This window comes from Plectropomus leopardus, chromosome 15 (genome assembly GCF_026936395.1).
Source record: "Plectropomus leopardus strain MGB_pleo_1.0 chromosome 15, ASM2693639v1, whole genome shotgun sequence".
Taxonomy (NCBI): domain Eukaryota; kingdom Metazoa; phylum Chordata; class Actinopteri; order Perciformes; family Serranidae; genus Plectropomus; species Plectropomus leopardus.
In genome coordinates this window covers 7,017,432-7,030,127 of record NC_142190.1, presented here as the reverse complement: position 1 = coordinate 7,030,127, position 12,696 = coordinate 7,017,432, and the positions used below count along the sequence as shown (strand labels likewise).

General features: G+C 37.9%; 1 protein-coding gene across 2 annotated transcripts in view; it reads left to right on the top strand.

Moving 5' to 3' along the window:
• The window catches only part of pof1b (POF1B actin binding protein), a 36,984-nt gene extending 28,625 nt beyond the window's left edge, over positions 1–8,359 (top strand). Inside the window, exons 11-13 of one of the 2 annotated variants that reach the window (XM_042499018.2) lie at positions 1,294–1,367; positions 1,846–1,960; positions 4,044–8,359. In XM_042499018.2, coding sequence (XP_042354952.2) covers positions 1,294–1,367; positions 1,846–1,960; positions 4,044–4,064 — 210 coding nt within the window. In that variant the 3' untranslated portion in view covers positions 4,065–8,359. The remainder of the gene's footprint in view (positions 1–1,293; positions 1,368–1,845; positions 1,961–4,043) is intronic. The other variant, XM_042499019.2, reaches the window with a different exon arrangement.
• Positions 8,360–12,696: the final 4,337 nt, after the last annotated feature.

Genomic DNA, 12,696 nt, shown 5'->3' with positions numbered 1-12,696 from the left:
GTTACAATAATACTGCGTCCATAAAGTGACTTGCTGAGAACTGAGAATAGAAAGTCGTCAGACGGTGAGACAGGTTGTTAAAATAATCAGATTTACCTCCAAATTAACCTGAAATGTTGATAAAAGCTCATTACCCAATGTGCACACCACTACGGCAAGTACTGTAGGTCAAAGTTATTCCAGGTCATACTCTGAACGATCTTACGATGCACGTTTGATTTCTCATTCCGATATGTATGACTAAACTCTGGATTTGTTTAAAATGTGTCAGATCGGCGATTCTCAGTTTGCAGATAAAAAACAATGATGGACAAAACTGCAAAATAAGACCCAAGTTGTAATAAACTAGTTTCACATTTTGAGTTATCAGTTTACAATCACAGGCGCTACACTCCAAATCAACGAAAGGAGTGTGTGTGTGTGTCTGTGTGTCTGTGTGTCTGTGTGTCTGTCTGTGTGTGTGTGTGTGTGTGTGTCTGTGTGTCTGTGTGTCTGTGTCTATGTCTATGTCTGTGTCTGTGTCTGTGTGTGTGTGTGTCTGTGTGTGTGTGTCTGTGTGTCTGTGTCTTTGTGTGTGTGTGTGTGTGTGTCTGTGTGTCTGTGTCTATGTCTGTGTCTGTGTCTGTGTGTGTGTCTGTGTCTGTGTGTGTGTGTGTGTCTGTGTGTTCAGTCGTGCAGAAAGAAAGTACGTGACTTACCTGGGATGAAGTGTGTAAATCATGCCAGCTGGGAAATGTGACCTGTTTACACAGAAAGAAACACACACACACACACACACACACATCATTTATGCTTGTGAGCTGATTTGCTGCTTACTTCATTCATTCGTTTTCACCTGTCAGGTTCAACTGCATTCTGACCTCATTGTCTTTGTGCAGCTTCAACTGATGGGTTAATTTCACTTTGGCAATGCCTTTGTCCCCTCAGGGTGCTGCCATGTCACCTGTTTCATAGTTTCTCACACTAAAAGCTGCAGCTAGTTCACAAGAAGAGAAGCAGATTGGAAAAAAATGTCAAATTAAGAGAATCAGCTACAAAACACTTTTTGTTTTTCCAGTTACACAATAGAAGCCATACATTTTAATTGAAACACTGTCTAAACAAAAACCGCCAAAATAAAATACAGTCTAAAATTTGGAAAATTAGCAATGCAATCAATGAATAAATAAACTACAAATCTGACCAGACAATAGATTCCAAGTACCGACTGTATTTTTATGAATTACATGAATCACACAAGAGATGGCCTTTAAGCACACACTGTACTGACCTTTGACCTCTTGTGGCCCTCAGGAGATCAGGAGGCTGATGCAGGACAGAAACGAAAGCTCCAAGAGCCAAGTCACCAAGACCATCATCACCAAGAGGTACAACATCACAGCAGAGCATCTGAAAACACAAAAACCAAAACCGTTTTAATAATCAGTTAGCTGTTGAGGTCTTTCTTCAAGCAAATTTGCCAAATATTTTAAGGTTCCAGCTTCTTAATGGTAGAATCAGCTGTTTTTACATTTTAGTAAAAATATTGTATTTTGGTTATGGACAGTTGGTTAAAAAAAGAAGCATTTTAAAATGTTACCTTGGAATCAATGGACATTTTCATAAAGTTTTTAGACTCAAATTGTTGTCCCTCTAACTGCTGTCAATGCAAACTGACAACACAAAATAGAAAAATCTATTAGAAACAGATTTGACAGTCAAGGAGATGATTTAAAAAAAAAAAAAAGGGGGAAAAATATCTGCACCAAATATAAAACGTAATTATTATCTCAGTCTGCAGTGAACTAACCAACCAAATCTGTCTGTAAAGGCCATAAGTGAACATACCTCCGTGTGTGTGTGCAGGTACAGGAACCAGTACCCGATCCTCGGGCTGCTGAGCGACGACTACCAGGTCACCTCGCCTGTCAAAGAAGCCAAGACCATCGTCATCGAGAAAACTGGAGAGATGATCAAGCAGGTAAAAATGGAAGAAAGTTTTATAGGAGATGACCAAATACAGTAATATCACCTACTATCACTCAACATAATCCGCAATAAAACGTTAACAACAAGCACCAGAGCGAGCAGTTACTGTGAGGATTTTGGTCTCAAGAGTCTCTCTTGGTCTCTCTTTCTTATTGATAATTTCTGGTGCGATTAGCAGCAGATATTCAGCACTGCTGCTGTTTGAGAGCGGTTTATTAATTCTGAGAAACCTGCTGGCATCCAAGCACCATGATAAACTGCAGAACTGGGAACTGATTCAACAGAACGCCTTCACGAAGCCACATCACATTCAACACTAACATAAGGAAGGGTGGGAGCCAGAGGTTAGAATGAGGGTGAGGGAAAATTACTATTATAATGATTTAATTGCACCTTTTTTCAAAAAGGCGGGGAATTTAATTCCAAGTGAGAAAAACACAATAAATAAAATTTTAAAAGAACAGCTGAGGTTTTGTACTGGCATGTACTTTTTTTTTTTTTTAAATCGAGTTGGCTTATTGAAATTAGAGTTGAAGTGAGTTTGTGGCCACATTAACTGCACACACACACACACACACACTTGCTGTTTGAAAACACAAGGGTTTGAAAACTCCTGTGTGTCTTTACATGAAGGTTTTAATTATTCCAGCAGGATAAATAGAGTTTGGACAAGGTACTTATCCATAGTCAGTGTATTACATGCAGTGGATGTAATACACTGCAGGAGTACTGACATGTACTCTGAGTAATGTTCTGATGTGGAGGGTTTATTCAGCAATAAAGTGTTTTGTAGCCACCAAAAAAAGTCCTACCCAAAAAAATCTATATCAGTTTAAATGTCATATTTAATATATACATTGAGCTGTTTTATTGCTCTCTTTAAAGCTAAACTCAATTGAGAAAAATAATGACGAAACATCGCTAAATACAGGAGCTGCTGGTCTACTGCTGCTTCGATCAGATACTTTGTAATTGGTGTTTTTATTTCGGATACGCCAAAGCCGCACAATAACACCAACTGACTGATGGAGGCAGCAGCAGGTGGCTCCTGTGTTTAGCAAGCCAAACTGAAAATGATGTTTTTGTTAAATTTCGCCGTCTCAACCAGCTGTGTGACGGAAAGGTAAAGTGTAAAAATACTAAATATAGCATACACTTAACCCTTTGAAACCTGGATTGACATCAGTTTCCTTGTGCTGTGTTCAGATGCCTTTCACAGGCTATTGACACTTTGAAACCGGAGCAAATTGATAGGATTTCTTTTGAAAACATGGATAAAAACGCAATGACCAACTTGACAAGAAATGTCCCGCAAATTACAAGAAATTAGTAAAAATGTGACAAGCAAATTACCTACAAATGAGTTTTTAAAAAAGAGGGGAGCATTATTAGAAAATTATCCAAAAAATAGGGAAAATGTCCCAAAAGCTATTTATAATTACACTATTTTATATTTTAAATTGTAACAGAAAATATATAATAATTTCCCCTTTTCAGCATACCCCTTTTTTTCTTTTTCTTACGTTATCTGAATTATTAACCAATTTTTAGGCAAATGTCTCAGGTAGTTTCTCTAGCCTTTTCTCCATTTTTTTTTACTCAAAGTAAAACCAATTTGCTCAGGTTTCAAAAGCTTTAACTGGTTAAACTGATTTTTTTTTTTTTGATGGCTTAAATATGTTGCTGCCCCTCATCCTGCTTTTGTTCTCCAAACTGGGGCCGTGCAAACAGACGTCTACTGTAGGTTAGACACTGACTATGAGGGTAAGTGCCTCATGCAACCCCACTTGAAAAAATACGAACCATCCTCTCGAATAAAACTAAATGGTTTTACAGTTTTGAGAAATTGAAAACCTAAAAATACTGTAAGTTTTCTCTGCACTCAGTTAACATGGAATGATGGTTTACAATACAATACAAGAAAATAAAATAATTTCAGCTTGTTATCCACATTTTGAGTGGATCTGCCTTGTTGCTCGAACATCCAGACGGTTTCTTTCTTTTCTTTTTCGAGCTGACTAAACATTTGTATGAAATGTAACAACTGCACCTGTGCTTTGTTTATTTCGAAACAGGAAATCATTACAACCCCTTAAAGACACACTGCTTCTCTCCGACAGGAATGATTGATCGATGAGAAGACCCAGACGTCACCCGCCCTCCCACCCCGCATGCCCCTCCCCCCTCCCCTCCCATCCCGTCCCTCATCCTCAGGGCTCCCAGGGTTGGTGGTGGTTGAAATCTCCCTCTCCTCCCCATAGATTTGGGATCATTGGTTCGAATCTTTGGTTTGACCAAATTGGGTTGGTAACTGTTTAGTTTGGGATTTTTTTTCATGACAAAATAATCAAAGACCAAATCTTTCCAGAGTGTGCTACAGCCAGTTGGTTGTGCAATGGATTAAGGTGGAAGTAAAGCAATCATGACAACTGGGAACTGGGCGAGATTTGAGCTTCACATGGGGCAGTTTTGTTCAAAAATCTGAGATGATTTGCTCTGTGGCACAAACAGGCAGTTCCTTTCCTTTCTCAATTTCCCAACTTTATTTTGCTTGATTAAGTTAAGATTTAGTCTGAAAATATCACAACAAATGACAGAAGTAAACCACACACTGGCTCTTGATTAGCTGCTCTCCACACTGTTTGCAGCAGTTAAAAGTAAATGTCATGTCAGAAATACTAAAATAAAAAATGTATCTGAAGTTTTAACTTACGCTTACTTCTAAATTTAACAATTACTCTCTCCATCTGACTTTGACACTAAAACATGGCGCACAGTATTTCGATGAAGAATGAATGTTTGTACTACTTTTACCAGATAGATAAATGATCAACATTGTGCAGTGGGGCTGGCAAATCACAATACATTGCCAACAGTTGAATCTGAAAATGTGATTCTGTGATATAGTGCAAGACAGTCATCTGTGATACATTACAATCTATGTAACTGAGCAGAAATGGCAGATTATGTGAGAAAAACATAGGAATTGCCTGCATGATGAGGAAATTTCACAGAGTTGAATGCACAACTTTGACAAATGAGCCAAAATGCCAAAAACTATTAATTTTTAAGATAAGTATTCTGGAGTGGAAATAAGCAGATCTATCAGTATCACATGAGATTGTTTTGTGGTATATAACTGTATTGATTATTTGTCCCAACCCTACTCGGCAGCATAGAAACTACATTTAGGCTACATTCAGCTCCATGTGGATTTTGTCTCCCCTCATATTTAATTTCAAGTACCAAATTTAATTTGGCACATGCACTATTGTACTTTTCTCAATTCCATGAAGCTGAAGTTCTCAAATTGTAAATGCTGTCTAATTACAGGCGGATGTATGAGAGCTTAACTGGCAAAATTAAGATTTCAAATCACTCAAAAAATAAAGATAACATGATTACAAATTCAGCGAGCATTCAAAACCACCATAGTTGCACAGTGCTACAGATCAACCAGATCACCAGAAAAAAAAGTTTGTGTTGTACATTCCTGCACACAACAGATATGTTATAGTTGTATTATTAGTTGTTGCATTATTTTAGTTGTCAGGGCAGTCTGGTCAAAAATGTCCTCACTATGGGGCTCACTGAGGGGAAGACAATCGCCAAGCGCCGTCTCAGCTTCCAGTTGTCACTAATCCACTTTTAGACAAATCTGGCACCATCTAGCATGTAGCATGAAATCCTCCTTAAAGCCACCACAGCCATGGTAGCCCAGGGTACAGGGCAGAGGATGTGTTAGTATGAATACTTCTCTGCATGTTAATATTTATAGAGACAGATATATGTATTGTGAGATGGACTCGTTTTTTGAGCAGCCGTCCTACAATACAGTTTTGATGGACATTTGAGAAATGTTTTGATCGGGTAGTTTGCTTTGCTTTTGTTTTGTTTTTTTGTTAAATGGTAGTTTTTATCTGTGTTATTGTTTATTTTGTTGCTTCGTTAGACGCGGAGGTGCATGGGTATGTGTTGTCCACGTGTAGCTTTGGATGTGTTTATGTATGAAAGTGGTATCTGGGTCGGACCTGTGCAATGTCTCACATCCATGACAGAAACAGGACTCTCATGGGTGTGATGCATCGCAGCGGTCGAGTGGGTAGAACTGGAGCATGATTTTTTGGGGTTTTATGATGGTGGAAGAACATTTTAAAGCACAATATGTAAACTGTTAACTGAGTTTTCTTGGTTGTCTGTGTTCTGGGTTTTTACATAAGGAAGCATGTGGACGGCTTTGTGTCCATTGGGTGCTCGTCTTTAAGGTGCGGCGGCCTGTTTCACTGCTACAGCCTGATGGCAGTTGTTGGTAGGAGGTTTACAGAAACCATTCCACTAAAACTAGATGACTTTAAACGGAGGCTGTTTATTTATTGTTGCTCCACTGAGCCAAAGACAGAAACACATTTTATCTTTCTTGTTGCCAGTTACACAGGTATCTAATCTGGTTTGTCTCCCACATTGAATAGATATCATGGCTGCACGTGCAGGACGTGCAATACTAGCAACTAACAGATCTAACTTATACAGAGAACAACAGTGACATCAAGTGGCTAAACCACAAACAAACATACAAGCCAAACACTTAACAAACATACAGATATATGCTTCAGTATGCTACATTCCTCTTTTTGATGAAAATTGTATTTCTGTTTCCTCTTGATTACTGAGTGATGTTATTATAAACAGCAATTCAAACCTGCCATTTTTTTGTTGTGAAACTGTAAACTGCAGTTTTACTTTTGGCTTATTAAGCATGAAAAAGGGACAGTTAAATACAAAAATAAAATAAAAAATTCCACCTTTCTCTCTGCATATGTTTAAAGGAATACTTCACCCAAAAGGTGACCTTTTGCAGATCAATTACTTATGCCGTCTTACCTTCATGCCTCTTTGGAAAACGTCAAACATGTTGAAATATCATATTTTTGCCGCAAAAAAAAACTCTCACAGCTTGTTCAGTCAAGTCTAATTTATCCAGTTATGTCCTCAGTTTTTCCCAAACATATGTATTTTCGCAAAAAAAATAAAAATAAAAACCTGAGTATTTGAGTCTGGCTCTGACGTGAGCATGAATATGTTTCTATTTCAGCTCAGTTTTAAGTAGTAAGGTTTGAGTGAAAATGAATTTGTTTGGGAAGCACTGAGCATATGACTGGATAAATTAAAATTGGATGTCACTGAAAGTTTTGTGAGAGTTTGTAACCAGATGTTTTTATGTAGTTTTACTGTTGTTAAACGTGATCATTAATCAATCAGTTAATCAATATGTTTGCACAAATTCAAGATAACACTACATGACCATTAGATGCACAAATCATTTTTGGGGTGAAGTATTCCTTTAATAATGCATGCTGAGAACTTTTTGTACACCTTGAACAGACTGATTGTTTGCCAGTATTTCTGGAATTAGCCTGGAGACAGGAGCTCACAGGTACGCTGCCATTTTGGTAAGACGAATTGTGCTAAGTTTGCTCTTTCACCTCTACCTAGAGGTTTTTTGTCCGTCCGAGTCATGGATTTACTGTGTCCTTAAGTCTAGCATTATTTTCACACCTTGCATGGGGACAGGATGAGCTTTAGGTCACTGTTAAATTTTGGAAATGGTTTGAGTTTGTGCAACAGACAAAAATTTGCAGATGCTTGTGCAGTATGTGGTTTAACAGCACAGCACCAGTTTAAAATAATATTTAAAATATCCTATTTAACTCAAGCACCATGCCTATTTTTCAGCCAGTTAGCACCGACATTCCTCCTAAACATGTGATTTAACACTACTGACAGAAAAGAGCTGCCCAGTGGACACACAGCCAGATTCTGTTGGAAGCCTGTAAAAATTTACCGACTATCATGGGACCTCAAGTGCCTTATACTGTTAGCAACTTAAGCTTTTTATCAAACTAATGTTAAACCAGCGTCACTGTTGGGCTGACAAAATATCATCTGGTCAGTTAGTAAAAATCTGGCATCACTGATCAGTTTCAAACATCTTTTGGCAGCATGGAACCAACAGTGGCTCTTTGGTTGCCAAAAGGCCTTCATTTGCTATGTGGGTAATCTCTGAGGAAACCAAATCCTCCCTCTTTTTGCCAGCTGAGAATAAATTGTATGCTGAGCTAAATTAACTGGTTGTAGCTAATCTGCAAATAGATGTTTAAATATATTTTCTTAAACAAAACTGTTTCTTTAATTTTCCAGTTCAAGAGGATTTGGTCCTCTGCAGTAAGAAGTGATTTCACTGTGATAGGTTGTGATTAAAATGAGTAATGTCTCTATGCAAAAGTGCATTTGTTTTGTGTTTTACTGACCTGTTAACTGCACAGTCAACACAATAAGGCAAACAATTATACAAAAGGAGCTACATGGCATTAAACTTCCCTCTTTCTCTCTATGTGTCCTGGAAAATAATTTAAGGTCAGTGTCCACTTACAAGATTTTGATACATTTCAAGCACATCGCAGCCTGAGCCAGTCATTGTAATGAAAAATGCCATTAAAAGTCATAATACAGCATGCCATAAAAAAAATACTGTTCTATAAAGGGCCTTGAAGAAAGGGAAAAAAGTATTGTAGGTCCTAGTCATAGTATACTATGTGGTCAAAATTGCTAAAAAAAAAAAAAAGAAAGATGTAGTTTATGCCAAAAAAAAAACAAAAACGAAAAAGTTATAATACAGCATATCAAGAAATGCCTTGAATAGTATACTGTGAATAGGACCTACAATACTTTTTTCAGTATCTTCGAGGCCTTCAAGGTCAAATTTCACAGAGGGATCTGTTAATCAATGTTAAATAGGTTATCTCTGCATAATGAAGCTGCCTGCGTTTGGATCCCCTGTTATCTTGCTTACTCCGGCCATAACACTGTTTGTTGTTGATGTTAAGCACGCAAGACACATTATTTTAAAAGAAATATATGATTACACTGTAAGAATGAGAAGTCAGATATTTGAAAAAGACCAAACTCTGATTAACTTAAATATAATAAAAATAAATAACCACATTAACAGAGAGGAAGAGCACTTGTGCTTGTGATGGTGTCAGCATTTAGTTTCAGAATTTGAACTATGACAGTTGTTAAAGGTGGGGATATTTTTATTTTTTATGTTTAGGACAGAAATACAAACGCGTCAGTGGTGGATGTGCGTCAAAGCCACAGTTAATGCTCCATCTGTCACCTTCACGTCCTCACACTAAAGTACATTGAGACATGTGGCTGTTAAAAATGCTGTTTACCTCAACCTGAAAACTTTTGATTTCCTGACCCCTAAATGTTTAATCATTATTTTTCTGTTGTTCTTTCTTGTCTTTAACCCTTTGGAACCTAGAGCAACATCACTTTTCTTTTGCTGTTTTCAGATGCCTTTCACAAGTATTTTAGCCTTTGAACTCTAAGCAAGTTGGTGTAATTTCTGTCAGAAAGAATAAAGCAATGAGAACCTTGGTAAATTGCAAGAAAATTTGTAGATTTAGAAAATGATTTGAAAAAACCTAGGAAAAAAACAATAATTAAAAAATAATTACATTTTAAATTATGTTACATAGTTACTATAATTTTTAAAATACTTTTTGCGTGTCATTTTCTTTTAAAGAAAATGACACGCAAAAAAAAAAACTTAATCAAAAATTATTTTAATTAATTTTCAGGTAATTATTCTCTATTATTATTCTACTTCTTTTTCAGTTTTTAAATTTATTTATATATTTATTGATTTTGGATCAGTTTCTTCTTTCCATTTTTTTGAAAGAAATCAAGCCAATTTGCTCCAGTTCCACAGGGTTAATTGGTTAACTAACTGGTTAACTAATTCTTATTATTTTAAATGTAGGGCTGAAATATGTTTGGGAGTTGTTCTTACTATCGGGGCGCCGCGGGATATCCAGGAGCTAGTGTCATTTAGGCTGAGTCCAGTGCGATTTAATGACTCTCAGGGTTGTGGTTATAGTCCCTTATCTAACTATCGCTCATGTCATATTTGGCAAATACAGAGCTGTGGAACATCTTGTTCAGGTTCCTCTTACGTGCTATAAAGAGCTGGGGAACACAGGACCCTGGGAAAACAGGAATGACCCCTGTTTGGGGCATGTGCAGTAAAACCCAGAGCGTATAAAGTTGGTAGTAAACTGAGGGTTCAGCCTGAACTTTGCATGACCACATAAAGTCATAAAAAAGTTACATCACAGTACAGGTTGAATCTCAATAGAGAAAACATCGCTCCATCCAAATTTGATGACACTTAAACAAAACAATATACAACAGTGTGCTGACCTCCAGGCGCAGACTTGTATGAACTGTGATGGCACTGTGTTCACATGTCTCATGGAGTATACATCACACAATCTCCTGCATCATTTTGTATCAACCGTTCCAGATCAGACACGGGACACTATGTTTTCTCCTGCAGGATGAAAGAAGAGCTCCTCCTGGGTCAGGCCAGGGGTCGGGGCTGGAGCAGTTCCCCGTGTCTCTTTTCACTGCAGCTGGCTGAGGATTTTACAGCCTACAAGTGTGCAGGAATGTTCACGTCTTGGTTTTCTGTGGGACATAATGTTTTATTGCACTACGGACGTGATTTCTGTCTTTCCTTGTTTGGCAGCTAATTCGGCATGGCAACAAGTGTTTCAGGGAAAATGGCAGGAGAAAGCTGAGGAAGAAGAGGGAAAGTTACTCAAACAGGAGATTGAACAGCAGCGGGCCAGAGAAGAGAAGCAGAAGAGGTCACAGCTTCAGTAAGCAGAAAGACAGACTTTCACTAAATACAGCAGGAATTTATCTCAGTGACAAGACTGTAAATTTAGCAGTAATTTAATTCAAAGCTGCTTTCACTTCGGATGTCTGTGTTTCAGTATCGTTAGTGCTGCACTCAGGAGTATGCAGTGTGTTTAGCAGGCATGGTGCTGATTGTTAGAGCTGCGTGGGCTGCTGTTAGTTTATTTTAAGCCATATCGGATTAACTGTTAAACTAAACTGATAGGGTGGAATAATCCCCCTCAATTAAAAGGGATCAGTCACTTATTTTAACTATCTGGATCAAATTAGATCACATTCTATTCAAAGTAGAAACCAATAGAGCCAGAGTGTGATTTCAGACAGTCAGTTTTTCCTATACTTTGGTGCTTTGGTCCAAACACAAACACCTGTCAGTGTTTGTGTTTTCTGTTTTCTGACAGTAACACAAGGTGGGTTTCCATTACAGTTCTGCGTAAATTGTTCTGCGTAAACTGCGATATTTCCAAATGTCAAAAAAAAACAAAACAATTGCAAGATGCCTATGTTTCCATTGAGTGATGTTATGCGACTTCTCCTATCAGGATAACATTCCAAGAAGCATGGCGATGGATGTTCAAAACATTATCAGGTTTATTTCTATTGCAGCCACTGCACTAGCCGTCATATTCCAGTCAGAGCCAATGTAGAGATGTTATGTGAGTGGTAATATAAAGGCAAGCCCCTTATACATACACATATAAAGGATTTCTGGGACGTGATAGTCCACAATTTTTACAGAGGAATTGAAGATTCAAAATTTCCAGATGATCCACTCAACTTCTGAAGAGTTATGTGATGCGATAACACCTTTTGTGGCGCCTGCTGCATTATGTCCTAGCACATAGCCATAGCAATAGTTTTGCAAAATATGGCTTTTTTGAATCACCTGAAATACCACCTCATTCCCTTAATGGGACATTTTTTTTTACATAACCAACCACTAGCAAGGTATACGGCAAAATTTTACATGTTTAATACTCCCCAACACTGCTGTTCACTAGGCTGCAATGTACCTGTGGTAAGTTCCAACTGAAATTGATGAAATTTCAAATATTTTTTTTTGCTAACATCAGCATGCTCACATATTCAAATTGACAAAATTAACATGTTCACTAGATTTTAATGTTTATCAGGTTCAATGAGCACTAAACACAAAGTAAAGCTGAGGCTGTCAGTTCTGCAATTATTATTATTCTGCAAAATATTTATAACTCTGAGCTGATGATGGCACTAGATAAAAAGTTATGGGATCACCATATAATTACGTAACATTGCAAGGGGAACTTGTATTAAATATCTTGGCAATGCCTCCAGTACTTTACGAGACATTTCACTCAAAACCGCAAGTGTCAAGCACCGCAATGAATAAAGCCAGGGGATCACTACAAGTCGTTCAGATATGTTTGGGAACCATAAATTAACTGTACAAAATGTTCTGCCAACCTAACTATAGATATTATGAGTTACCATGGACCTGCCTGCAATTATGATGTAACGTTTACCCTCTTTTCAACTTCATAAAACCAAAACATCACAGGCACCAGCATTGATCCATGAGGAATGCCAGCAGGTTTTTAAGAATTCATGTGAAGTAGCATCTTCTAGAAACAAGTATCCCTAGCCCCCCGCCTTGCTGTGCCCATATATTAGGCTACATGCAGAGTGAAACCTTCTACACTCCTGGCAGTGTTTGGTGAGTTAGTGAGGAGTTGGAGGATCTTAAGTGAGTGACAACCATCCTGCATGTTGTCAGCAGGAGTAAGTCGTCCCCAGCGCTGATTTACTGTTGATCGGAGACAGCTGAGCCGGGGGGCATGGAGAGACGGATCTATTCCTCTGCTCTGGAAGGTCCGACACTCCTTCACATTGTTGGCTATAAAAAGCAAAGCCCCCCGGCATGTACAGTATAGGCTAGACAACGAAAACATGTAAATATTTCAATAACAACACAGTGGAAAA